Source organism: Serinus canaria, chromosome Z (genome assembly GCF_022539315.1).
Source record: "Serinus canaria isolate serCan28SL12 chromosome Z, serCan2020, whole genome shotgun sequence".
NCBI classification, from domain to species: Eukaryota; Metazoa; Chordata; class Aves; order Passeriformes; family Fringillidae; genus Serinus; species Serinus canaria.
The window spans coordinates 36117757-36143820 of NC_066343.1; the positions used below are offsets into that span (position 1 = coordinate 36117757).

The 26064-nt window shown below is 35.2% G+C and overlaps 1 protein-coding gene across 1 annotated transcript in view; it reads left to right on the forward strand.

Moving 5' to 3' along the window:
* Positions 1-230: 230 nt before the first annotated feature.
* The window catches only part of CNTNAP4 (contactin associated protein family member 4), a 200511-nt gene continuing 174677 nt past the window's right edge, over positions 231-26064 (forward strand). The window contains exon 1 of the mRNA XM_009098299.4: positions 231-579. Within this exon, the coding sequence (XP_009096547.3) occupies positions 483-579 (97 nt within the window). The 5' untranslated portion in view covers positions 231-482. The remainder of the gene's footprint in view (positions 580-26064) is intronic.

Sequence of the window (26064 nt, forward strand, 5' to 3'; positions counted from 1 at the left end):
CCGAGAAAGGCGGCTCATCAGGCAGAGCCAGCGGCGCCCAGGCGCAGGCAGCGCGGGCAGCGCAGGCAGCGCGGGCAGAGCGCGGCCGGCGGCGCTCGCTCCCGTGCCGGCCGCGCCGCCCGGCGCCGCCCCCCGGGGCCGCCCGGTGCCGCCGCCAGGGGTGTCCAGCGCCGCGCCGCGCGGGCTGCCGGCAGCAGCGGCGTGCCGAGCCCGCCGCCGGTGCAGCCCCCTGTGCCTCCGTGCCAGCGGGGGGAGGGTCTCGCTGCTGCTCCTCAGGGCTTGCTGCTGCCAGACTGAGAAGCAGATCCCGAGGTGTGCGTGCGTGTGCCAGAAGATGCGGAGCGCGTTTGGCTGAGGTGCCGGGCCCCTGGGAAGCTCTGCGAGAAGAGGCGGAGAGAGGCGGTGGGAAGGAGGCAGGAGCAGAACTGAAGTACAGCACAGCACAGCTGTTTCCGAATACTCTGGTTCTTTTGGGTGCCTCAATGATTGTGAACATGGATTCTGTCACTGAAATCTTCTTGAAGCTGCTCTTTCTCCTGTCTGTTCATCGCCAGCACATGGCAGTGGCAGGGAATAAATGTAAGTATTGCATACGATTTAAAACTCAATCCAGAGTGTGTTGAAAACTTCTGGGATGAATTTTTTTTTTTTTTTTTGCATTTGGAATAAATATATTTTTTGAGATAAACACTTATCCTCTGAAATCATGTCATGAAGCTGCTAGCCTGAAAATTTTCTAAAACTCTTCTATAAATTTTTGTCATGAGTCTACGTACAGAATGTTGTTTATAAAGCTTACTGTGTAAGAGTATCTGGAAGGAGCATTTTACTAAGGGATGCATGTTCAGCTGTATTTTCATTTTTGTTTTCTCTTTTGAAGTGCAGTATTTTCCAAGGAATTTTGTCTTACATAGAAATTACTGGCAGACTTCTATGGTTCAGTGTTTCTATTGTGTAGTGGATTTTAGCATTTGAAAATTTTGAAAGCTGGTATCTGCATATCCTGGATTGAGCTGGCACTCAACTTGAATGGCAATCACAGTGCAGTTCAAAAGCAGTAGAAATGTAACAAGGAAAAATATGGCTAGCAAGACTTTAAGGTCTCTGCATTGATTGCTTAGGGAGTATTGTTCATGCATGACTACAGAAGAGGATGATAACAGTTACAATAGAAAGTTTGTTTTGGTTTTTTTTTTTTTAAATGAGTTTGCCAGTGGAATGTTATCCCAAAATAAAGACCATGATTACAGTTTTAAGGACAATCTGCTCTCTAGGAGGCAAATTATATATATATATATATATATATATATATATATGTATATATATAGAGAGAGATAGATAGATAGATAGATAGATAGATAGATAGATAGATAGATAGATAGATAGATATGCAGCTAGATAGAGGCACACACATACAGACATATATATATATATATATGTGTGTATCTGGAAAATCTGTTTCCAGTATTGAATTAGGTTAATTACCTTTAAATTAAAAAGAAAAAACTTATTAAGTAATCAATTTTCAGGGCTTCTATAATTCAGTAATAGAACTGAGTTATTCTTGTTCCATTTGATTCAGCTTCAACAAGCTGAAGGATTTAATTTTGTGTTCTGTGGTAGTGCAGTAGCCTAAATGCCAGATGCTCATAACCTGACCTGAACATATTTTCTCCTCTTCTTGTTAAGGCACTGGTTGTGCATCACAGGAGTGGGAAGGGCTGAAGTAATGATTCTATGGGAAGAAAGTGCGTGCAAAGCAATGAGGAATGTTCAGGAATAACCTTACATCCCAGTGGCAGGAGACAGCTCCCTGGAAACATTTGAGCAATGGCAGAGAAGTTTGAAGTGCTCAATGGATCTATAGCCTAGGGTTTTTGCATATGGATGGTTTGTAAACTAAACATGCTCCCATGAGCCAGACATTCACACTGCAGCACCAGAATGATCTTGTGCTGTCATTCAGTAATGATATCTCATTTGATACTCAAGTGCATAGTGTAGCCCTAAACATGAATACTAAGTTCCTCATGTTAAACACTCTGCTGCAATCCAGTCACAGCTTTAATTCTCTTCATCATTCTGCATTGTACAGTTTATGAATACATCCATTTTCACAAGACCATGATAATTGAATTGCACATTAATAGCATTTGGCACTATGCACGAAACTAAATCAGTTGCTTACAGGGAGGCATATTAAAACCATTACAAAAAAAGACTTGCAGCACACAACAAAGCAGTAAAGCACTAGAGGTCACTCTTACAATTTAGGAAGCAAGGTTTGAGGAAGAGGCTCAAGCTTCTTTCCAATATAGAATTCTGAAGGATGAAACAAATGAAGTATAAAATACGTTCACTACTGGCTTTCTCAGATACATCTCAAAACAGGGAAAAATCCTGTGTCAAATGTTTGAATTGAATGAACAGATTTTTTTCACGTATATGCTGTTATTTATAATTGCAAAGTATTTTTATTTAGGAAGAAATCCTAACAACGACGTCAAAACACTCATCTGAATTGAAAATACAAGAACTCTGCCCATGCTACAGACAAGATATCATTATTATGGGAAAAATAATTATTTAAATTAAACAATGAACAATAACAGATGGAGAGAACTTGGCCAGCCTGATGAATATTGTTCTTTTTCAATATCTAATCTGGAAAAAAAACCCCTTATATATATATTGTTTTGGAAGTGAAAATTTCTGTAGGGGAGGTAGTTTGTTTTAGAAGTGACAGTTTACATCTGAAGTATTATGGTATGAATTTTGTTGGCATGTTACAATTCAAAAAAATTACCTTAGGAGGAAAGAGTTTTCATAGTTACTGATTATGGTAGATCCATGAAGGAGCCACTATCTACCTACCTGAACTTAGTTTACTCCTTTCTTCTTGTGATGTTAACCAGGAACTGAAATCCTTTTCAGTAGGTGCTTCTACTCTTGGCATTAATGTACTTAAAACCCATTAAAAAAAACAGGTAAAGTTTGAATGTCTTGAATGAATTTTGATAGCTAGATTTTCCAGTAGGCTGCCACCCATCAAAGACTATAGGATGGGGTTTTAATTTTTCCTCTGTATTAATATTTTTTTACTATTTTAATTTTATGGTTTTTCTGTAGTAATAGATCCTGAATACTTAAGTTTTGCTTTGCCTTTTAGGCCAGCAGCCAGTAAGAAATGACAAAATTAAAGACCTTTTAATTTCATCTTGAAGTGTTATTGGTAATACTACTAAGTGAGTTGACCAAAGAAAATTTCCTAGATTTTTAAGACTGAAATAATTTCCTAGATTCTTTAAGACTGAAATAATTTGAAACACATCAATTTTTTTTTCAAAAATTGATGTGTTTCAAATTATTTCAGTCTTAAAGAAATCACAATATTCGTCTTTTGAGTAAATGATTTTGAAGTTCTGAGGCTGTCGGGAACTAACAGACATGTTTTTAATATTTTATATTATAAATTTTCATTTAAAATATGAAATTTTATTTCTAGTCTTATTTTGATTGTTTCCCCTGAAAATTAACACTGACACTTCCAACAAAGAGAAGTAATAATTGATGCTGAAATTCCAAATATTTTATTATTTTTATTAAAAAAATTAATATTTTTAATGTTTTTATCTGTACTTGTGCTACTTAGAGCTTTCCTCTACTTTCTTCCTTCCAAAGAACTGAAGTTCCATTGTAGTTGAAAGAAGTTTGAAATGCACAGACTTAGTAAGTAATTGTATAAGGTCAAATATGAGTTTTAAATGAAAGATTAAGGCAAGTACTGCTGTAAGTTTTTTCCATTGGAGCTATGAAACATTTTTATTTTATTGGTAACTGGCTCTACTGTTGTAAATCAGTAAGTTACTAAATCATCACTTGAGAACCTGCCAGAAATTGGTACTCCAGTAAGTGCAGGGGCTTTTTTTTAAACTCTCTAAAACTGAAGTGTTGCAGAAAATATAATTGAACCTGCTATACACATCAAGTCTGCTGTGACTAAAAATTATTAAGGGAAATCGTTGCAGTGAATGAAAGTAAGAGGAATTGGGGAGTTTCCATGCAAATTCTCACTTCTGCATATCTACTTCTCTGTGTTAAATCTTCCCAGTTTTACAGAAGCTTTTATGAATTCAGATTTTCACATGTGTACTGTGATGATCACAATTTCTATAAGCACATAAACATATATTACTACTACTACTAGTACTAGTACTACTACTACTACTACTACTACTGCTGTTACGACTGCTGTTGATTTTATTTTACATAAAAGGAATTTCTTGTTAGTCCTAGATTAGAGGACCTCTCTAAAGATGACAGAGAATGACTATTAATGAAAATGAAGTTTTCAGAGAGAGGACTGAGTGAATACATACCTTGAATATACCATCAGATGCAAGTCATTGTGCAAGTATTACCTGCTGGGAAGGGATTACTTTCTACAAGGAAAACATTGTATATAAATTTTGAAATTATTACCATTCCGATGTTAATCATTGGTACCAAACAGTTTCATAGAATAACTGACAATTTTATGGAACCGCATTGAAATGATACTAAAGTGCTGTTTATCAAAAACAATTTATTTAAAATGTAATTCTTTTACTGTTAGTTTGTGATTGATGTGGACTGGAGGGGAGGAGAAAGTAGTCCCTCCCTTAATTTTCTTTTATCCTCATTAATATTTATTTTCTGTTTATTATCATCTGTCTCTGCTATGAGAGGGCAATGGAGAGCTCATGAGAGATCAGGCCATCTCTGGGCAGTTATTTACGTGAATAAAACATTACAGACATCTCTGATACATTTCACATGTTGTTTGTATAGTAACATCAAAAACTTGCATCAGCAGCAAATCTAAACTAATACCAGAAGGAAAATCTATCTTTTTTTTTTTTTTTTTTTTTAGACTTTAAAGGCTTAGAATTCACAGAAAAGCCTTGGATTGATTACACTGAGTATAATCAACAATTTACATCCCATTGCTCCAGGCTTTAGTATTCCCATGAATACACTTGTCCCTGAGCCCAGTCAGCAGGATGGATGGAGCAAACTTCATCATGATTGGAGGAGTCATGATTGGAGAGACAATTAATGATGTTGTCTGAGTATGACAGAATCAACCACAAGCAGAAAATCCAGTAGGATATATGTTAATTATTTACTACATTTGCTGTGTTGGTTAGGACATACTTTATTTTAATCAAATGCCAGTCAGAAGTTCAGGAGGAAGCACTAACTTCTTAATGTTTTCATAAATATTCAGTCATGGCCATTCTGCTTGCTTTCTTTCTTACATAAGAGTACGTAAGCCTACATCTGTGTTCTTCCATGAGAAAGACTGCTTTTGACTAAGACAATTTGCCAAAGTCTCACAAAATAATGAATGCTTCTGTCATTGCATTGTATGTGAGGAACAAAGCTCAAATTTAATATCTTTTCCAGGCATTTCTATGTTGCATTAGAAAAAAACCTACAAACTGGTAGTTTGTCATATAAGCTCTGTGTTGTTTTAATCCCAGCCATCAGCCAAGCCCAACATAGCTGCTCAGTGATTCCCCCACCAGCAGGTAAAGATGAGGAAGGGTAAAAGGTAGAAAACTTGTGGATTGAGAAAAGTTGAACTTGATGATCCTCTTTTCCAACTCAGAATGTTGTGAAATTCTGCCATGTAGTCTGGGGTATCACTTTGGGTCACCTATTCCTGGCAGTGTCTCCTCCCAGCCTTCCATGCATTCTTAACTTCCTTTCCATTGAGGCAGTGCAAAAAGCAGAAAAGATTTTTCCTCTGTTTGAGCCCCGCTCAGCAATAACAACAACAAAAAAAAGTCTCTATATTATCAACCTTGTGTTCAGCACAAGCCCAAAACACAGCCCCATACCAGCCCCTGTGAAGGAAATTAACTCTACCCCAGCCAAAACCATCACAATATCTCATATGATATATTTGCCAGTACTCTGTACACTGATTCATCTTTTGAAAAAACTTCAACAATCTCACCTTCTAACAAGTTTAGCTGAGAAAAAATAGGACAAGTATCGCCCCCATCCCTTCTTAATCTTGCTACTTCCCCACTCCAAACAAGCAAATGAAAGAACAACTGAACAGTCAAGAAGCATTACATCTTTCAAATATATTTTTTTTCCCCCCCAGATAAACCTGTGCCTTTGTGCTGCTTGTAGATCTGAGAGTTTATTGTGCTGTATCACACAGGATTGTGGGAAAGTCAGAACTGCTTCTCAGTACTTTTAATGTTTAATGTTAGCTGCTCTCAACTAACAAGGTGATAACAGAGGTGGGAGCTGTGAGAGCCATCACTAATTCAAAGGGCTTTCCTTCCTAGAACACTCCAGGCAATTTTTTAAAAACAGTGAAGAAATAACAAGTACTAAAATTAATCATGTCTGTGTCTGTCACTAACTCCAGAAGTATACATTATTTTTAGGATGTTTCTGAAGTTAAAAAGATAAAATTTGCTTTTTTCTCTGAGTTTTCAGTAGTTTTATGAAGAGGAAAATGTAGTGAAATAGTGAAAACATAGAGAAAACATTGATTATTATGAGTTTCTGTACAATTGCTTGTATTTTGCACTGTTAAGTGTTTTGTTAAATTGATCTGGTAGTTATTAAGTATAAAATTTCTTTGTAACTTTTAATTTTGGCAGTCAGAGCCTACATGTGACTTCTAGATTAAAAATTGAAGAAGAGGTGTCTCTCTCAGTATGCTGATACATATTAGATAAATATCATTATAACTAGGACTGTCTTTCTAAATTTGTGAAATAACATAAAACATATAGGAGAAACAGCATGCTGTCAAGACCAAAATGTTTTGCTCTATTTGTTTGTAAAAAGTGATGCATCTTTACTCTTAAGAGTTTAGCCAGCTGTGGTTTGCTGAAATTTTACCTCTGCAATGTTTTGTATCTCTGTATTTTATCATTCTTACTTATTTGCCTTATGTTTGTGTTTTATATATGTGCGACTATGCCATTACAGGCTAATGTTGTACTCTGTAGAATACAGAATACTCTGTAGGTCATCTATTACCACTTGAAGTTGAGATCAGTAACCTTGAGTTAAATCTGTCCAATACAGTGGAGGATTGGTGTCCAATTATTTTGCTTTTGAGAAGAAAGTTTTGTGTTTACTACAAATTGGTATGCTGTTTTTAGGAACCAAAATATTGTGTGGACCTGAGGTAATATCTATACTGTCTGTAATCTACTTAATGACCATTTTTAGTGCAATAATTTGAAAAGTAATTGAAATCCTGGAAACTTCATTTTAAGTAGACTAAAATTAAAACAACAGAATTATTATTTAAATATCATACTAACTAAATAAGGAAGTAAAGAAAAGTGCCTCCAGGGCCTTAAGTCTCAAAGGATAGAGAAAAAGTATGGTTAGAAAATCTTTCCAGCTGGATAGTGGGTCTAATAACTTTTCATTAAGTAGATCTTGTTATTTAGTTGTGCTCAAGAATAAGTTATTGCTTGTTCCTTACTGTTAGAATGCCTGTTTGTTTCTATGATTCTGTTTGAGCAATTAAAATATTTGCATATGGAGTCTTGAGGGAAAAGTAGATTAGAAACAGCATGTTGGAATATTCAAATTTATTTTTATTACTTAATATAATTTTTTTTCACCCAACAGCTGAAGAAAATCTTTTTTCAAGTGTTCCTCTGTCCTGCTCTAAATCTAAGTAGAAAGTGTTTTTAAAACTTTTAATTGTTTCAAAAATAAGATTTTAAGATTTTTTTTCCTGATTGTGTTTAATATTTGCTGCTAGAAATCCCCATCTGTATTTGCTTGATCTGTTCAGAGTTATTGTGAAAGAATAACTTTATAGAAAACTCTGAAGAACAAAACAAAAGTCTCATAAAATACGTGGTTAAACAGGGTACAAAAAAAATACTATTACTCAGTTGCCATATAACCTCACCTGGAGAGAAAACAGAATATCTTGTTATTAAAGAAGGCCAGGAGCCGAGGTTTTCAACAAGACAGCAAGAGTAAAACCTTTTGAGGGGAACATGCACTATAAAAATGATGTTCTAGACAAACCAAGTTGCATACGGGGAGCCCAAAACACTGGTGTAGTTTACCTGCAGCATTCTGCTGCATCCTGAGTTACATTAGACTGGATGTGCACAATATGGATATTCTGTAATTACCTGAAAAATTTAAGGGGATGGGCAAAGTTGGTTTCTTCAATATTACTAATTATGGTAGAAGTTAGATGATGTGTTAGATGGGATACTAATAAGAAAATACCAATTTGAAGCTCAAAGACTTTTGGAATTAGAAATAAAATTATAGATTTTAGCAGGAGTAGGGAGAATTTCCTTGTCCCATTTATTTGCAAATATTGCTTACTTTTGAGACATATGATTAACTTCTGTCTTCTGCAGAGACAGGAAAATTGGGATTTCTCTCTATGAAATTAAGATTTTGAAATTTAGATATTTGCATCTGAGCTATCTAGGTCCCTTTTTAATCATATGAAAGAAAAAAAGTGTATCTTACGTGAAGTTGTGACAAAGATGGAAGGAAGAAATCACATTCAAAGAGGATTTGCAGTATTGCCATTTGCCTCTCACTACTGATTTTGACCAAGTAAGTAGGTAATCTGTATGCTTTGTAGACATTTACACTAGATGAGATGGGTTCCAGTTTCATCAAAATATCCTACTGTTAGTAAGTGTTAGAAAAGAGTATACCAATCTGTATTGATTATCTTGTACAGAAATCACCAGCTATACCTGGCAACTCATTCATGTTTGCTGGTAAGACTCCCCGAGTCTCCCTTTTCTGTGTTTGGTAACAAAGGTTCTCCTTGATTTCCCAGGGGTAATGCTGCTGCCATTGCTAGACCTAGACAAAACATGGGGACTAAGTGAGGAGCTGGAAATGTCCTTCCAGTGAGATTGTCTTTCATTCCTGAAAGTGTGAAATAGGTATTTTGACCATATGCGATGTTCTGGTAAAGTGCAATCTCATTAAATTAAATAAGCTGAAACTGACTATTCTATCCACCTGAGACAGTCTGATCTTTCCACCCCTTTGATAAACCATGTTAAAGCTCCATTTTAAACCTAGATTTGTCAAAACTGTAGGGGTTTTGTTTCTTCTAAAGAAAGCGTAGAGTGAAAGAGACTCTTATGAAAAAAAATACCAAAACCCTACAGCATTTCTTTTCATAAAACAATAATAAATAAAAATAAAATATCCTGGTACTTTTGTGGTAACTTTAAAGCCTTTCTACCATCCAGACTGACTGTTATTTAGATTAGGAAGCTTCAAGCCAGTAAACTGTGGCTCTCAGTATAATTTCCAATCAATGACAGGAAGCCTATCTGCTATGCAGTAGTCTAGTTTGCAATAGTTTTGTAATCACAGTGAGATTTACTTGCCTTTTTTTTTTTTTTTTTTTTGTTAGAAGAATAAGCAATCTTTAGTAACTGGTTTGTTTGGGTTGGTTTTTTGTTTTTGGTTTGTTTTTTTTTTTTTCAGGGGGAGAGTTGTTTTTGTTTCAATTAAAAATAGCACTGAATCTCATCCCTATTCTTTATAACTAAAGCTCCTAGGGAAATCAATGGCAGCTTTGCGTAAATAAATATTGGATAAAAGCTTTAGAAAGAATGAGCTGAATATTCATTCAGCAGTGATATGCTGCATAGCTTGAATATGACTGGTCTCTTTATTTCCTTTCTAAGTATCAGTTCTTTTGCTCTGCCCTGTTTGGAGGACTCAGATACACAACTGTATAACAAAAAAAAATTACTCATTTGTCCTGCTTGACAAAATGTAAATATGAGAAGAAAAAAACATTTAGAATTGTAGATACTTCCTGTGGCTGGGGAATTTCTATGCCTGTAGCGAAAAACTACTGCTGTTTTTCTAAACCAATGGTAACTTTTTTATAAAAACTATCAAGATGATTGATTTTAATTTTAAAGGGTGAAATAGCCCTTAAAACTAAATTCTTTCAGGACTATCTGGATGCAGTGGAGCACACTGATGATTGCTGAGCTCTGCCCTGAAATTGATAAAGTATGTTGCAGTAAGCTCTTAGTTCTATCAGCCTGAGTGTGGAGGTTTTAGGGCTGTGTTTCAGTTGCACCATGCCAGCAGGCTCTGGACCTCCACCTGTCAGAGATTACATTTCTGTTTTCAAGCAAGTTCTGTTTCAGAGACTGCTTCTCCAAAGAGCAGACATGTTCTCCAGTAATTAACACTGAGAACAAACCAGCCTCCTGGAGAAAGGAGGGATTATCATAAAATTTGTTCGCAAATACTAACCCATAATTGTACTCCTAACATACTTGCTCTTACATAAAGCATATTTGTAAAAAAATGTAAATGTCACTGAATATGTTTTTCTCCCTGTAAAACAGAACAAACAGAACCACAGTGCTTTGTAATCTCATTTCCTGGTGTACTTTTGGAAGATCTAGATGGCAGTGGTCAGCCTGGTGCAAGAGAAGACTAGGATAGGGTTTTTCTCAGGGCACAGTTCTGTAAAAATGTTATTGGGACGTCAAGTAAAATAAAATACAGAAGGAATTCAGGGATACATCAGTCAGCTGCTGAAACTTTGTTAGGTTTTGACAGACCCAGTGTTCCTCTAAGAGACTATCAATATGCTTTTATATCTGGGTAAAATTTGCGGTTCATATAACAATAATTAAGTGTAAAACTCTCACCTAGACACAGGTGACAGGTTAAATGTAGCTATAGCATTCTCCTGAAGAATCCTTTCAGTTATGATAGGCAATGTGTAGGGTTTTTTTATGGAATATCACTTCAGCATCTACTCCTCGTATATTGTAAATGAGTTTGGGGCATAGTGACTTTATTTTTTTCTTTCTCAAGGGCTCAAAAACCTCCATCTCTACTCAACTTGTTTTGACTTTTGTGAACACTCATTACCTCATAGATCATACTTATGCTGTATACCTGTGCCTTACTGTGTTCTGATTCGTTCTCTGTGGACAGGAAAATAAAGAATTTAAGAGGTAGAGACTGGGGAAAAGGAAGATTGATGTGCAAGTACCCATATGTACATTTCTGTACTGTCTGCAATGAAGTTTTTTTATTTTCAAACCCTTTGCAAATTGTCTACGTCTCTTTGCCAGTTTGCTCATTGTAACCCAGCAGTGGTAGATACACAGTCAGACTGCCCCAAATTTAGAGTGATGGGTAAGTGATGCATTCACAGTTACGCTGAACTTTATCTCTGTTATACTTAGGAAACCACAGTAGAAAACAAGCTTTTTTTTCACCATTTTGGGTCTTGTTGTGGGAGGGTGGGTGGAGGTGGGGACTCTACCATGGCAAATAAATCTTTTCTTCTTTTATCTCTGCAGTGACTACATTGAAATTTGATCATATTCTGCTTCTTGGGAAGGATGGTAGTATTTTCTCTTTGGATGTTCTACACAAGGACAGATTGAGAAATTCTAACAGAGAATTCTCTGATGTAGCTCTCAAATCTAGTAAAGTCTATATGTGTGATGGAGGTACCGAAGAGAGTAGTCTCTGTTTTGATGTTTCTAATATATTTCATAATGTCTCAGTGGGAGTGTTTCTAAGATAATGCCGCAGGTGTTGAGAATGTATATTGAGTAGAATCAAATTATGTCAAGTTTCAGTGCATGGTTGTGCATACTTGAGTATTACAGATTTAAAGATGTTCATATTTACATGTTAGCTTTTATAGTTACATGTATCCATATCTTGCTTAATGCTTTAATGCTGTCTCAATAGATTTTTTTTTTAATGAGAGATTCATTCATCTTTCACATCTGAATTTTTGTTGATATGTTACCAGTTACTGATGGCCTAGATATTTAATTATTTATAATATTTTTGTGGCTTTGACTTATGTATAAATACGTTTGGGAAACATCCCAAACTGGACATGTGCCCTTTTCTCAGCAATTCACAATGGATAAATGTAAATGTAATAAATTTAACCTTAAACCAGGAAGACCCAGGAAAAAGTTTCAAATGTTTCTGTCATCCTTTCTACTCTGCCTGTTGCCAGTAAAGAGCTATGTGTAGGAGAAAGCGGTGGGATGAAGACAGTGAGGTTCTGCTGACTTGGAACCTCACTGCTAAAAATATGTTAGAACCACTTTTATAGTAGTGGACAATTTCAGTCAGAAAATCAGGTATTGTATGGTAAAAAATCTTTTTTTCAGACTAGAACATTTAAAATATTGGATGTTTCTTAAACTGTAATTTTTCATAAAACATAACCAGGTAAATAGGTGGTAAATAGCAGTGGGTGGTAATCACTCAGTATGTTACCTTCTTGGAGTATAAATAGTGATCTGTTTTATACTATCTTTTAATATCTGCCTAAAAATATTTGACAGATAGTATCTTGATCCTCTTAAATTTATTCCAAGCAAAATAATTCATTGTCACTTTTACAGCAATTATATCATTGTTGAGAGAAGAAATACTATGCCAGATCAGTATTATCAGTATTGGAATATGGAATTTTTATGGAAGAAGAATTGTGTAATTCCTTCAGACTAAACAGAAATTTTATTTTCAGAGCCTAACTGCACAACTCAGAACCAAACTAAAACATTTTTTTAAAATAGTTAATAGTAAGTGATATTCTGCTTAAACTGCTGTTGGGGAATTTTTATTTGATCTGTCAAGGCATGTAAAATACATGTTCATCTTAAAAATAATACATATATATATATGTGTGTGTGTGTATGTAATCAATGAATGATACAGTGAGCAGAATCCCACTTCAATAAGTGGTTTTAAAACAAGATGCCTCTTGGCAGTTGTTTTTTAACCACTACACCCAGTACCAGCCCTGTGAGTTGTCACACCTCAGTCTATCCTTGAGCCCAGGCCTTCTCCTAGTGCTGCTGCTCACATGTGGACCCAAGTGCCTTGCTGGTATTCCTGGATTGCTGTAAGACAATAGGGAGTCCTGTTTTTGGCAACCTTCCTCCTTGACTCTTTACTCCCTTCTGAGGCATTCTTGCCCTCTATTCCAAATTATTTCTCAATCACAGATTTACTACTGATGACTAGTTAGAATTTGACTTTCCCCTTTCCACTTTTCTACTAATGTACCTTTTAGATAACTCCTTTTTTTTTATTGTAGTTGAGAAGACTGATTTTGTGCTCAAATGTTAAAATAGAATTTGTACCCAACTTACACACAGTACTATGTTTGAAGTGGTAGACTGTGGACAGGGGCAAAACACAAATGCCCATATCTTAGTCTATTATGTTTTCAAATAGTATTAAAATTGAGGAATGATGCCTCTCCCAGATATTTTTAGGACTTGAAAATTTATTTATTTACTCTAGAAATACTTACACTTCTATGCAGGATTTTTTTTCCTTTTTCTTTCTTTTTTTTTTTTTTTGTGTGTGTGTGTTGTTTTAAAATTGACTCAGTTTTAAGTTTTTTTACAATGGTTGAGTTTGCTGTAGTATGAAATAATGTTACATGATCAGTCAAAACAAAGGTTTGTGGAACTAGACTGTGAGGGACACTCTTATTTCATAAACTCCCTCCATTCTGTTTTGCAGGCATCAGAAATTCAGATGGTTGATTGTTTCATTCACTGTGGCCTCATTTGTTTCCCTGGCAAATTTTCCAAGAGTTGGAATTATCTCTATTTCTAACACATGATTTGGCTGCCACAATAGGCCTTGGCCACTCTGCTCATTACTGTTTCTTACTATAGTGAGAAATGTGCAGTTTTCATAAGGATATGAGTAGATGGGTCCTTTGAACTTGGAAATGATGCATATATTTGAATATTTGAAGCAACAACTCATAAAAGAAAGAAGAGCCTGATAGACACTAAACCTGTGTACTGCTGACAGTCCATCTGTAACACATCATTTCTGTGTTAGCAAATGGGTTTACTCATAATGGTTGGTTGTGTGTGTCAGCACTGCACAGTGTTGCTATCTTGTGTAGTTTTAATGCTGGGTTTTGATATTGTACACCCCCTGTGTAACTCCAGTATTCAAACAGTTGCACAAAATGAAGTCTTTCCAATGATTTTTTGAAGAATTAATTCTTATTGTGGAAGAGAATAAAACAACTTTCTGAGTTACCTCAGCTAAGGCATGAAATATCTGCATGTGGCTCTAAAGGATTTTAAGTCTGAGTCCCATTCTGGGCTCCAGTCCATTCGTGTTCAAGAAAAGATTTCAACAGGAATGTAGCTGGCATCAGCACCTTTAAAAGAGCAAGAATATATTGACTGATTTTTCCCTTGTTTTGCATCTTATTTTTTTGTTTTGATTTGAGAATTGGTTTTATTGCTGGGAAACTTCAGGTAACATTGATTGTATTGGCAGGTAACTCAAAATCTGGGGAAAAGGAAACCACAAAAGCAGCAAACCACTAAGAAAGAACTTTTCATCATTTAATTGTCAGGAGCTAAGCTTTATAAAATTTTTATACATAATATCAATGAATTCTTTAGGGTGGCAAGATAGCACTTGTAACTGTACTCACAAATCTGTATGTAAAGAATTATTTCACAAACCAGTGGAGTTTTTTGATGTTATTTCTATAGTCGTGACTTTAAAATTTCTTTTAATGAAATTGCTGACATACATTACTTGTTTTTTTAAGTGCCTCACACTGCAGAGCTCTCTTAAACCTTTTTTTTTTTGCTCAGTTTTAACATGGTTTTCCTATTGATGTTTTTGTGTTTATAATCAGATTTGTGAATTTAACACAGGACACAAGCTGTCGAATTGCAGATACCAATGCAGACCCTGCCTAAGGGTGATCAGGAAGTTATCTATTGTTACTCTTCAGAGTAAATTTCAGAGTTAGTTCTAATATGCATTCACAGTCAAATACAAATGCCAAACACCCTGCACAAACATTTCTATGGTTTTTTTAGGTGTGCCATTCTCAGCCACTGTGTGTTGAGTTCACATCTGTAAGAAGGGATGCTTTTCCAAACAACAGAATGCTTCACTTAATATGTCTTTTTCTGTCACTAGTAGAAGTTTTAACTTTTTTATGCAGCACCATTGAACAAAGTGAAAACACTGGTTTATGTCAAAGGAGGAGAAAAACACCGTGACCTTCTCTAGATGTGTATGTCTCTGATAGTGCTGTATTGTCAAGCCCCTCAAAACAGGTGCTTCCCTCACCACTCCACCTGCCCCCACCATAAGTTTAAATTATTGATCTAACAGTAAGAAATACTTGTCTTGATATTTTAATTAGGCACTATCTTGAGGAGAAAATGGATAGATAATACTTTAATAATTAGAGCAGGAGCATTCCATGCAATGACAAGATGAGTTTTATTTTAATCGTAGATAAATTCATTAAGCAGTAATGAAATGCAGTGTATTTTCTATGCACTCTGCTATGCTATTGATTGCTTGATTTGTTTTCACTAAAGGTGAATCACATTTCTTTAAGCAGGCCAGCAAGATAAGACAGGCAGCTCAGCATAGTCTTTTTGTCTCCACAGTGATTTTTACAGCTGTGTATAGAAATGTGAGAAGGCAGTACTAAATAGAAAAGTCCAGCAAGGGATTTCCTTTCCATGCAAAGACTTTCTTCATTGAAAAGGGTGAAGAAAGACTTGACAAACTAGCGCCAAGAGAAAAAATTAATAATTTCTGTCAAACAATGCATACTGTTCAGAAAAAAAAGAACCCATAGTTATTTCATCTACTGTATTTTTGAGATTTCAGTATTTGCCAAGAGATTAGGATACCATCTTCAGCCTAAAATGATCTTTTTTTTATAGTTTGAGTAAGCACAACAGTAGATATCTCATACAAAATTTTCACTACTAAAAAACCAGCATAATGAGAAGAAATGTAATAATTACGCTAACAACACAGGCTGGTCTTATAACCATGAAGTTGAATTTTTTTCAAAATGATCTTGAAAAAAGAGTTATTGAATTGCAAGATTTATTTGGCAAGTAAATTAAAAATTAAATTATACCTCAAAGGCCTTATTAATTCTTTAAAACCAATTTCTAAATTGGTTTGAATGTGGTATTTTGCGCTGTTATTTTAACACAGTATTTCAGTTCTACTGAAATATGAGAGAGTGCAATAAAGATCTTTTTCCTTTCTTACATTTCTGTTTTTTCTTGAAAGATCTCATCATAATTTTGCAATATTGTACTCCAGGAACAGGTTGAAAGGGAGCATCCTTGTGCATTACTTTTGTTTTTCTTTATTTTACACAGGCAGCTTAAATAGCTTTACTCACATTATATTCATATGAATATGATAGTGTTAGCAATCAAAATAAAGCAGGAACTCCTATGGTTGATTGTCCAAATGTTTCTAATTGGCCCTCAATTATAGTGCACTTGGAAACTTTAAATAGACAGTAGGTACAAGATATTGGTTTTCACTAAAAGGTCAATATTTTAAAATTGGTCTTTTAATACTTGTTTTAATTTTTTTTAAGACTTGGTTTCATCAGTATTTTTTATTGCTTTATAGTGTGTCATTACTTCAATAGAGCTCTATCATTCGTCTGAGAGCAGTCAATCGGTAACACTGGATTTTGTTTTCTATCCCACTACTGTATTCTTCCTGTGAATGTGTAAGGAAAGATGTGAAAAATTACCCTTGAAAAAGGGGATTTTTAGCTTTCTGTAAATCTCTTAATCCAGAATGAACAAAACCATGATTTATTGTTTCTTGGTTTGAAAGACAGGTGTCTGCTAAGGAAGGCAGGAGCCTCCCTTGCAATGGAAAATGTAAACCCTCTCCCACTGAATTATTCTAATCTTGAAACGAAGGGGCTCTCAGGCAGAGAGATGAGGGCAGGAGTAGCATTTCTTTCCTGGCTGTATGACCCAGCACACAAACCCGCAGGGCCGGGCGCTGACCCCAGACCGAGCCCGGAGCCCAGGCCCCGCCTTCTCGGCCGCGGGCCCTTTCCCTCTGCTGCAGTTCCGGGCACGGCCAGCGGGGGCGCTGCTGGCTCCCGGGGGGCGGGGCAGGCGCCGTGACTCCCCCGCGGCTGCAGGGGGCGCTGTGGCGGGAAGGGATGGCGGAGAGGCTTCGCTTCACAAACCCTGGGACAGCCGGTCCCGCTGTCCCAGCAGGACTTTGAGGAGCACCGAGGCGGGACAGGAGTCTCGGCAGGCACGGGGTGCAGGGCTGCAGTGCAGCAAAAACTCAGAGCAGTGCCGAAGAAGCTGTGAGGGTGGGGCAGCGGCGGTCTGGCTCCCAGCATGGAGGGGAGAGGCGAGCTCAGGATCCCGGGCAGCCGAGCAGTCGGGGATGGGTCCCTCTTTTAGTGAGGTGGGTGATAATAAGGTCTCAGTGCAGTGCCTGCTCTAACGAGCAGAGGCTCGCCCCATGGCGGAAGAAGCAGCTACAGGCTGGGGTCCAGCAGCAGCAGCGAATTCCCTTCCCCAAGCAGCAGCTCTGACTGCCCGCCTCCGACACCAAGAGAGAGGGAGAGCAGCTGCCCCAGCCCCATCCCTTACCTGCCCAATTCTCGGAGAGAAACTCCCAGAAAAGAGAGATGCCTCCTCCCCTGAGCTTGGCCACTTCTTTTGTTTTTCTTAAGTACCCTGTTGTTAATGTTTTTTAGCAACTCAAGGGAAAAATTCTGTAAGTAAAAAGGAACGAAAAGAAAGAAAACTAACCCCCTACAATTTTCTGCTCTGTTTTTCTTTCTTGTCTGTCCAGATGACTGAGGGCTGTGGATGGGATGTCATCCACTAGGACTGGCCTATAGTAAAATGTTTATATCTGTATCTTTGAGGCTGGGGTGTTGAGACAGCAATTGAATGTGATAAATTTTAAACATCCACTTGTTTTTTTACACCTGTAAGTAATTTTATGTCATCTTATGACTGACTAGTACTTCAGTCATGTCTGTGTAATAAGCTTCTGACTTGAGCTGAAATGCTTATTTCTGGTCAGGTACATGACCTTGTATTTTCTGCTGCCAGACTTCATTTGCTGTTACCCTGCCATCACCTAGCTCTGTCTTTTGATATCTTGATTCTGCTCTGGATTGATAACACCTAATTGTACAGGGAGATGAATTCATGAATATATCTATGGGTTTTGTTTCATGGTCTTAATGAAATTAAGGAATTCCTTGATTCTGTGATTACTTAAGTCATGGGTGGTTTGATTCTTCCCTTTTCAGTGTCTCATATGGCCATTTTCCTGCTTTTATGCAGTATGTAGTTCTTTTTCTCATGTACTCATGAATGACTAGCAATTTCCTATATAACAATAGATAAAATCAGCCACTGCTTTTCTGTCTAAAAATTGCCTGTCACAGAAAACCACAGATTTGACTTGATCTACATGAGATAAACTTTGTTCCATTTGATCTAGTTTTTGATTTACCTTCATTTTCTTAAATATTCTTTCCTTTCAGAATTTTCCTAAATTCTCATGTATTATTGAAGTCAGATTTACACATTTTTTACTACCAGTTTTGTAGCCATTCTACCTTTCTTATGCTCTCTGAATTTTTACTACACAGGATTTTGGCCGCTTACTCTGTTCTAATTCACCCTGTTAGATTAGTTTATGGTGCTTTTATTTGTATGTGTAGTAACATGTATCAGGTTTTCGGAATTCAGAGACAGACACTTCTGAACAGAGCTGGGATGGTATAATACACTGCTGTTGACTTTTTTTTTGTTTTCCATTTGTTCACATTATACATTGTACTTTAGTATCTTTGGTTATCAGTCACATTTATAAAGTCGTTTGAAAGAATTTCTTATATAATTTAGTAGGTAACATTATATTTGTTGGAGCAAGGAAATTTCACATTTAAGCCTGGATGTTTTCATGCTTCAAGAGGAAATGAGATGTGTGTAGAGGAAAGTTGAATGTCTCATCAATAAACATAGGCACTCTGTACTTGTTGATACACAGAAGCATGGATATTAAAAGATACACATGTACTCAGAATTAATTCTTAAACTTCATCATCAAATAAGATGGTAGCAGCCAATAAATGTGTAAGTAATATGGATTTTGGAAATTTTTCTGGGATTATTGCTTCTAAAAATACTTTGCATGTAGTTTATATTTGCTTTTTATTATATTATGAGGGAACAATCTAATTTAATTTTGTACTGTTGGCTTTTCTGTTGCTTTTCTTAATCTGCTTAGATCAAGTAATGTATTTGAGCTGTTACAAGTGAATAAATGGTTTTCATTTAATAAAAATACCTAGTAAAATTTAGATCCTCCCCAAACAAAAGCAGATCTAATAGCAGTAAGCTTTGTTTAATTTCCTAAATTTGTTGTGCCCATAGTAGAAATATTTTGTGTAGTATGTTGTTTAAGCACATTTTTTGTAAATGCTTAAATATGTCTCTTTCATGTTCCTGCATAGAAATTTTTAGAGCCCCTTGATTTGTGGTGAGAGTTATTAATTTATATCATTCAGCTAAGCAAGTCTTTTCAAAATCTGGTATAGATCTCAAAAAGTGTGGAACTTGATTTTAAGTGTCTGCATTTATACACCTTGAAATTACATTTGTAGATCTAGAAATAACATGCATTAATAACTTTAAGTAGTTGAAATAGTAGTACATAGACATTTTTCTAGATGAAGCAGGGAAAAAGTACTATTTCATCTGTCTGAAGTCAGTCAAATTTTTGACTTTTCTCCGTTTGTACAAACTTAAAAGAAAATGATTAAATTGTGCTGCATTATAACAGTAATGGCCCATCATTTTGAATAAATACAAGCAGTTCAATATAATGATGGTTTCAATCCCAATTTTAGGGTACTTTTTACCATGTTACAACTTTTACCTAACTGTTACATTAAAAAAAAAAAAGAGTGATATAATAGAAGCTCATTGACTTTAGATAGGAAAGAACTTCCAGTGGCTTACATTAAAATGTGTCTTTATATTACACTCAATCAATTGAGATAACATGTAAGAAATGCTTTCTTCACTATTTATCATCTATTGTTTTGATATCATGAGATTGTGTGTTTATCTGCTTGATTTAAGGTTTTATTTGATTTGTCTAAAGAAAAAAAAGATTAGTATTCTGCAGTAATATTGTGCCTTCTCAACCTTGAATAAAAATACAGGAAGAAAGGAAGTAAACTTGATGACATTGTGTGATTGACTTGAGCTTTTATAAGCTTTCAGATTGTAAATATTTATGACTTTTATAAGGAGAAAACATAGTATTTTTACTTCAACCTTAAAATGCTAAAACACCTCAAAAAAGCAGATTTTGACCTGCTTTAGAGCAAATTTCAGCAGAGTGCGCTAAGTATTGACACTAATATAAAAATACTGGGGAATAAGGGGTAGTTATCTATCTCCCATATGTATCTCTGTTTTGTTTGGATTTTGTGAGGTTTTTTTTTTGTTGTTGTTGTTCTTTTGTTTGGTTTGTTGTATTTTGGGTTTTGTTTGGTTTTGTTTGTTTGCTTGTTCTTAAAATTTTATTTGCTGGCAGTCTCACCATGAACTCTCCTGATAAAGGTCAGTGTTCTTAGGACTTTTCAAAATGATGAGTGTAAGCCTTGTTTGTAGGCAGTCAAAAACTTTGAAAAATCTCAGTCTTGATAGAGCTTTTTTCAGCTTTGGTTTTCCAAAGTTTTTCAGCTTTGGTTTTTTTTTTACTGTTCCCATCGGTATTTAAGACATTATCAGCACATTTCTTCAGTTGCCACACACACTGATTTTACATGACTGCACATACGCTGTTCTCTAATGTAGAGGAGAAGAACCTTTGTTTCATTTCTACTCTTTAAAGTTTTATTTTTCTCTCATATTAAAACCCGAAATTTATAAGTAGAAGGGCAAGAAAAAAAAAAAACAAAACATAAGAGATCTGATATTATAAAAATAAAATCATTACAAATCTTATTCTACAAATAAGAATTTCTCAGAGAGGAAGAAGTTAGCTGATTGACTGATTGAAGAAGGAGCTGATTGAAGATTTTACCACTTCAAAAGTGGCAAATGTGTGCGTGCAGATATGTCATAGTGTGGCTTGGTCCTGTTTCCAAAAAATGTATGGGTCGAGAGTAGTTAATGAAGCTGAAATAAGGAAAGGTGGAATTGAATTTCTGGATGTTCGTATTTCGTATATCTAATTTTAAAAAATATGTTTTCTATTTAAAAATTTTATTTAAAACTTGGATCAAAATTTGATTTAAATTTTTTAATAAAAATGTAAAATATTTTTATTTCATATACCTAGGGGTTGTCTAAATAAATGAATTCGAAATATTTAACTAAATGTGAAATATGTTGTATGAATTAATTTTGTTTCTGTTTGAGGAGGAAAAAGAAAATTTCAGCACTGAAATTAGCTGAAATTTCCATGGACTTACATTTTGCAGTATAAAATTGAATATATATAAACTGATACGGATTTATATTTTTCCATAGATTTATATTTTGCAATATAAAATTGAATGTGTATAAACTGATAAAAGACATTTTTGAGTACCACTGTAAGCATTTATCTGTGATTATTTGTGGTTGATTGTTTGGATTTTCTGGCACCTTATCAGAAGAAAGTCCATCTGGCATCCTTAATAAAATCCTTTCCATTACGATCTCAAAGTTTTAATGAACTTTACTATCTTTACAACTACTCCTGTTCTTAAAGTCTTAAAATTGAGTTGAAATAAGGAAATAAGGAAATAAAGCAAAGCTGGACAGCAGAATAGAGGAGAGACATAAATAGTTATACACACTGTAGTAAAAACAGTTACAGAATTACTGTCTTATTTCTGAAGGGAACCAAGTTAAACATTATAACACTTTCTTGATGTAGATTTTTTTAGGTTCTTGTTTGAATTGTGAGAAAACAACTGTCTAGTTACAAACTGCTTGTGAGACAGCCACCAAGCCTTTTCTTTGTTTACTCACACCATGTGGTATGTCTCAGAAGTTTTGTGAAGGTAAATATCTTGAAAATTACACACTCAGATGTCACAATAATGGGTACAGTGAAGTAAATAGGAGAGAGAAATTTCTCTCAGTTGTGGTCTGTGTTGCACCAGAACCCCATGGAAACTGTAAGCTCCTGGTTAAACTCTAAGTGCAGAAAAGAAGCATCAAGCCTTTAGCAGTTTGTAATATATCTATCTGAAGCAAATGTAATGAAAAGTAAACTGAACATGAAGATGGGCAGATATTTTGCTGGCTAGTTTTGCTTCAAAGTCGGTAAATAAGTCTGTGATTTTTTTTTTTTTTTAATTTGCTGTTACTTGCATTTACTGTAAATATTATGAGTTTGGTGTGAAGGAGAACATTATGAATTTTGCAGATTAAACAAGGACAGTCTGTGGTTTCCTGAATATTCACCATCTCCATCTGAGAGCATTTAGGTTTTTTGTGGCAAAAGTATTAAGCACCACTTTACTTTAAATAGATCATTTTTGGATGTGATTGAAAACTTACACTTTTTACCTTCCAAGAAATTAATGATGTGATTGCAAATTTGCTATTCTTTTAAATATATACTACTTTAAATCAATTAAACTTGACTCAAATTCTCCTTAATGATGGACAGAAATACTTTAATCACATCGCTTAAAGATAATTTACTTCATTCTCAACCCTTTTTAAAGTCTCTTTGTGCTCTTAATTAGAGCCTTGTTTTGTAGTGAAAGTGTATACCCTTGTAAAGTACTGAATTTTGAGGTTCTTGCTGAGCATCTCAGAAAAGTAGTCTAATAAGAAAATCTGACAGAAAACAATGTGGATGTGTATAGTACCGCTCCTTGATTTTTATTTTTTTAAATTTAGAACGGATTATAGATTAATTATTCTAGGTTCCGGTTTCACAGAGATTGTGAATTACAGATCTTTTAATTTCATATACATTTTCCACCCACTGTCAGAGGGGGAATAAAGTCAATTGGCCAGAGAGAGGAATGTTCCCATTTCTTTCTTCATCCATCTTGTTAACCACATAAATTCTTCTTGATGTGTAGGGCAAGACAGTTCATTTGAATAAGATTGGGTGAACGCTGGTGTCGTGATTCAAAACCTTATGGTCACTTAAAGAATCACCTGCAATGGTATCAGCGAATATGAGCAAATAGTGTAAAAGCTTAATCGTAACAGAGTTCCTTGGCAAGGTTCACTCTACTGCTTGCTAGATGCTTGAGACACACTGAAAAAAGCAAAATTCTAAATTCTAAAATCAAACTAAAACCAGAATAAACCCCAAAAGTATCTGGAGGGGAGAGGGAAAAAGCAAAAGTGGGAAGGGTAAGGATAATAAAGAGTGTTTTAGGAAAGTTCAGATAAAATACTCCATGCTAAGTTGATTTATTTTTAGCACTGTGAATAGAAGAATTTTGTTGTAGAAAAAAAATCTGCATTAAGCATATCAGAAGTGCATTTGATTTATTCTGTAATTGCAGTGAATCTAAACTTTATCATGCAAATAATTTCTTTACAATGGGTGATACCTACTTTTGGAGTGTTATTCCTCTGAGCATCACCTGTGTTCAAAACTGAATACTTCCAAGAATAGTAGGAATTTTAGGTGTGATTTCACTTCAAGTCAATATTCAAATAAAAAAAAAAATAAAAAGAAAACCAAACTATAACGTGTGTGTTTTCCTCTGAGTTCTTGATTAATAAAACAGTCCTATAGCAGTTTCAAAAGAAAAGTAAGGGCAATTTATGCTCTGTTCACTTCCTTAGTGCTGAGATCCAGTCCATCCCAGTCCTAAGACTTTTTAAAATTAAAACAAGATTTACCAAAAAACAATAGAAATGGTAAATGAATTATAAGTGAATATTTTCAGTCTTTCCAAACCTAGAAATGGTGAAATTTTGCCTTTGGGAATAATTGTTAAGTTATCACAAACTCTTCTAAAGTAGGATCACAGCAGCCCCGCTTTCTGAAACTAGCTTTAAATGCTGTTTCTGCAGAATTAAACACTTGACAAATATCTCATGCTATCAGTTAAAAACAAATCTCCAGTGAATAACTAATTCCACTGAGTTGTGTATGGTTGAATAAATGAATCTTTCTGTGAATTGTAGGATTAAAATTAGTAATAATAAAAATTCCCATTCCGTTTTTAACAATGAGTTGCTATGAAGTTTAAAAGTCCTATTTTATTATAATGCAATATTAAAATTGTCTTCTATGGAAAAGAAAAAAGATTTTTTTAAATGAAAAAAATGAACAGGCTTTTATAATAAGGTAATTACATATCAGACTAAATTCCAACACACTTTGCTTCCAAAAGCAACGTCAATATTTGAGTGTTAATCTTCTAATACTTTAATCTATTTAAAGTTATAATCCATAGAATCAAGTATATTTTTAATCTGTATAGTTGAAAGAAGATAAAACATGATGTAAACTATAAATCTATTTAAACTTTGCTGATATTTTTGCATCAATCTGTGGCAATGCTAATGCTCTAGAGAAAATTGTGGGTTAAACAAACAAAGTTTTTTCCTTCTTTTCAGTGCTGCATGACAGTATAGCGTTTCCACTGTCAATTATGCATCTCTTGTTTGATTTTATCACTTTTATTTGGTAGCTTGCCAAATTCCAAGTTGTGAAAACTTCTCAGTGCATAGGGAGGCTTGTAGGATTGTTGTTATTTTTAAGATAGAAAAACCTAACTATTGTCTTTCATTTATACATTCGCTTTGATATAAAATGAAAGGAGGGTAAATTTGGGGCGTAACTTTTGTTTTTTGAGTGTTTATGTCATGGGTCAAGCTGAAGACAGTTTAACAGGAAAGACAAAAACCATGCACGCAAGCAAAATAAAACAAGAACTTCATTCAGAAGTTAAAGGAAATTAAAGTCCTTGTTGTGAGAGGCCCTCCTTATGCTGCTGCTGCTGCTGCTGCTGCTGCAAATCACCCAAATCACTGTAAAATCATAAGGCTAAGATATCATAACTTAAAATTGTCTACAGTCCCTTGTTTTATTTAGATGTATGGTGTAGTTCCCGCCACTTTGTGTCATTACAAGCAATAATGCCACCAGTTTTGAATGAGATTTTGCAATTATGGTTGCTATATGAAGACTTATCCAAAAGTTTTACAAAAAAATTTGTCTCTGTATTTCTTTCATGTTGTTATTATTAGCAAGAATAGCAATTGCTGTAGTATCTGGTTATTCAGATAGAGTTGTGCCTAAATTCAGTTTAACAGAGAAAAATATTTGGGAGGATTTTCAGGGAAATGTCCCAAAAAAATATGGCATGATCTGAAACTTTCACTGCTTAGCATTGCACCAGTGGAGTAAATTTGCAAACTAGCAGGGTATGGAAAGGAACATATCTTCCTTTGTCTCTCTTCCTGGGACAGAATTGAGCATTGAACCAGGAGTGGAAACTTGCCCTCTGATAATTTTGCTATTCCTTCTATTCTTTTCTCATCTTAGATTTAATTAGTTGGGTTTCACTGAAATACTGATTTGTTTTATTTAGAGAGGAAATAATTGTTCAGATATTTAAGAAAAACTTCTGTATAACTCCTAGAGAAATGTTGTATCCATTCTGGATCTCCAGTCACAGAAGAAATTGCTAGATTTTGTCCCTGTGAAGCCTGCATTTTAGGGGATTTAATATGTGGAATCCACCCTGGTATTTTACCATTTGTTAAATTATTGTAGAATATTTTCTCTTGGGAAACATGGAAAAGGCATCATTTACAAAAACATTTTTTTATCTCAAAAAAGAACTTAGTCTTCTCTGTTAACTGGACTGCAGCCAAAACCTGCAGGACATTTTAGAGTGTGCTTGTGATGTAGCATAATGTAGGTCACCTCAAATTCTCTCCCACCCCAAACAGATTAAATGGATAGTCACCCACAGGTGTTTTTAATCTTCCCTAGTGAACCGATAAATATTAAATAATTCATCCAGTGCAAAAGACATGTGTGGATAATACCCCTTCCAAGAGATTGGAAGGGGTATTATCCCTTTGGAGCAAGGAGCTGTTCGCTACCTAGCAAAGCAGGTATGTCAGCCAGCCTAGAGGAGATACAAGTGTATATTTCAGGAAGTGGAACAAAGATTATTTTAGTTATGAAGAGTGG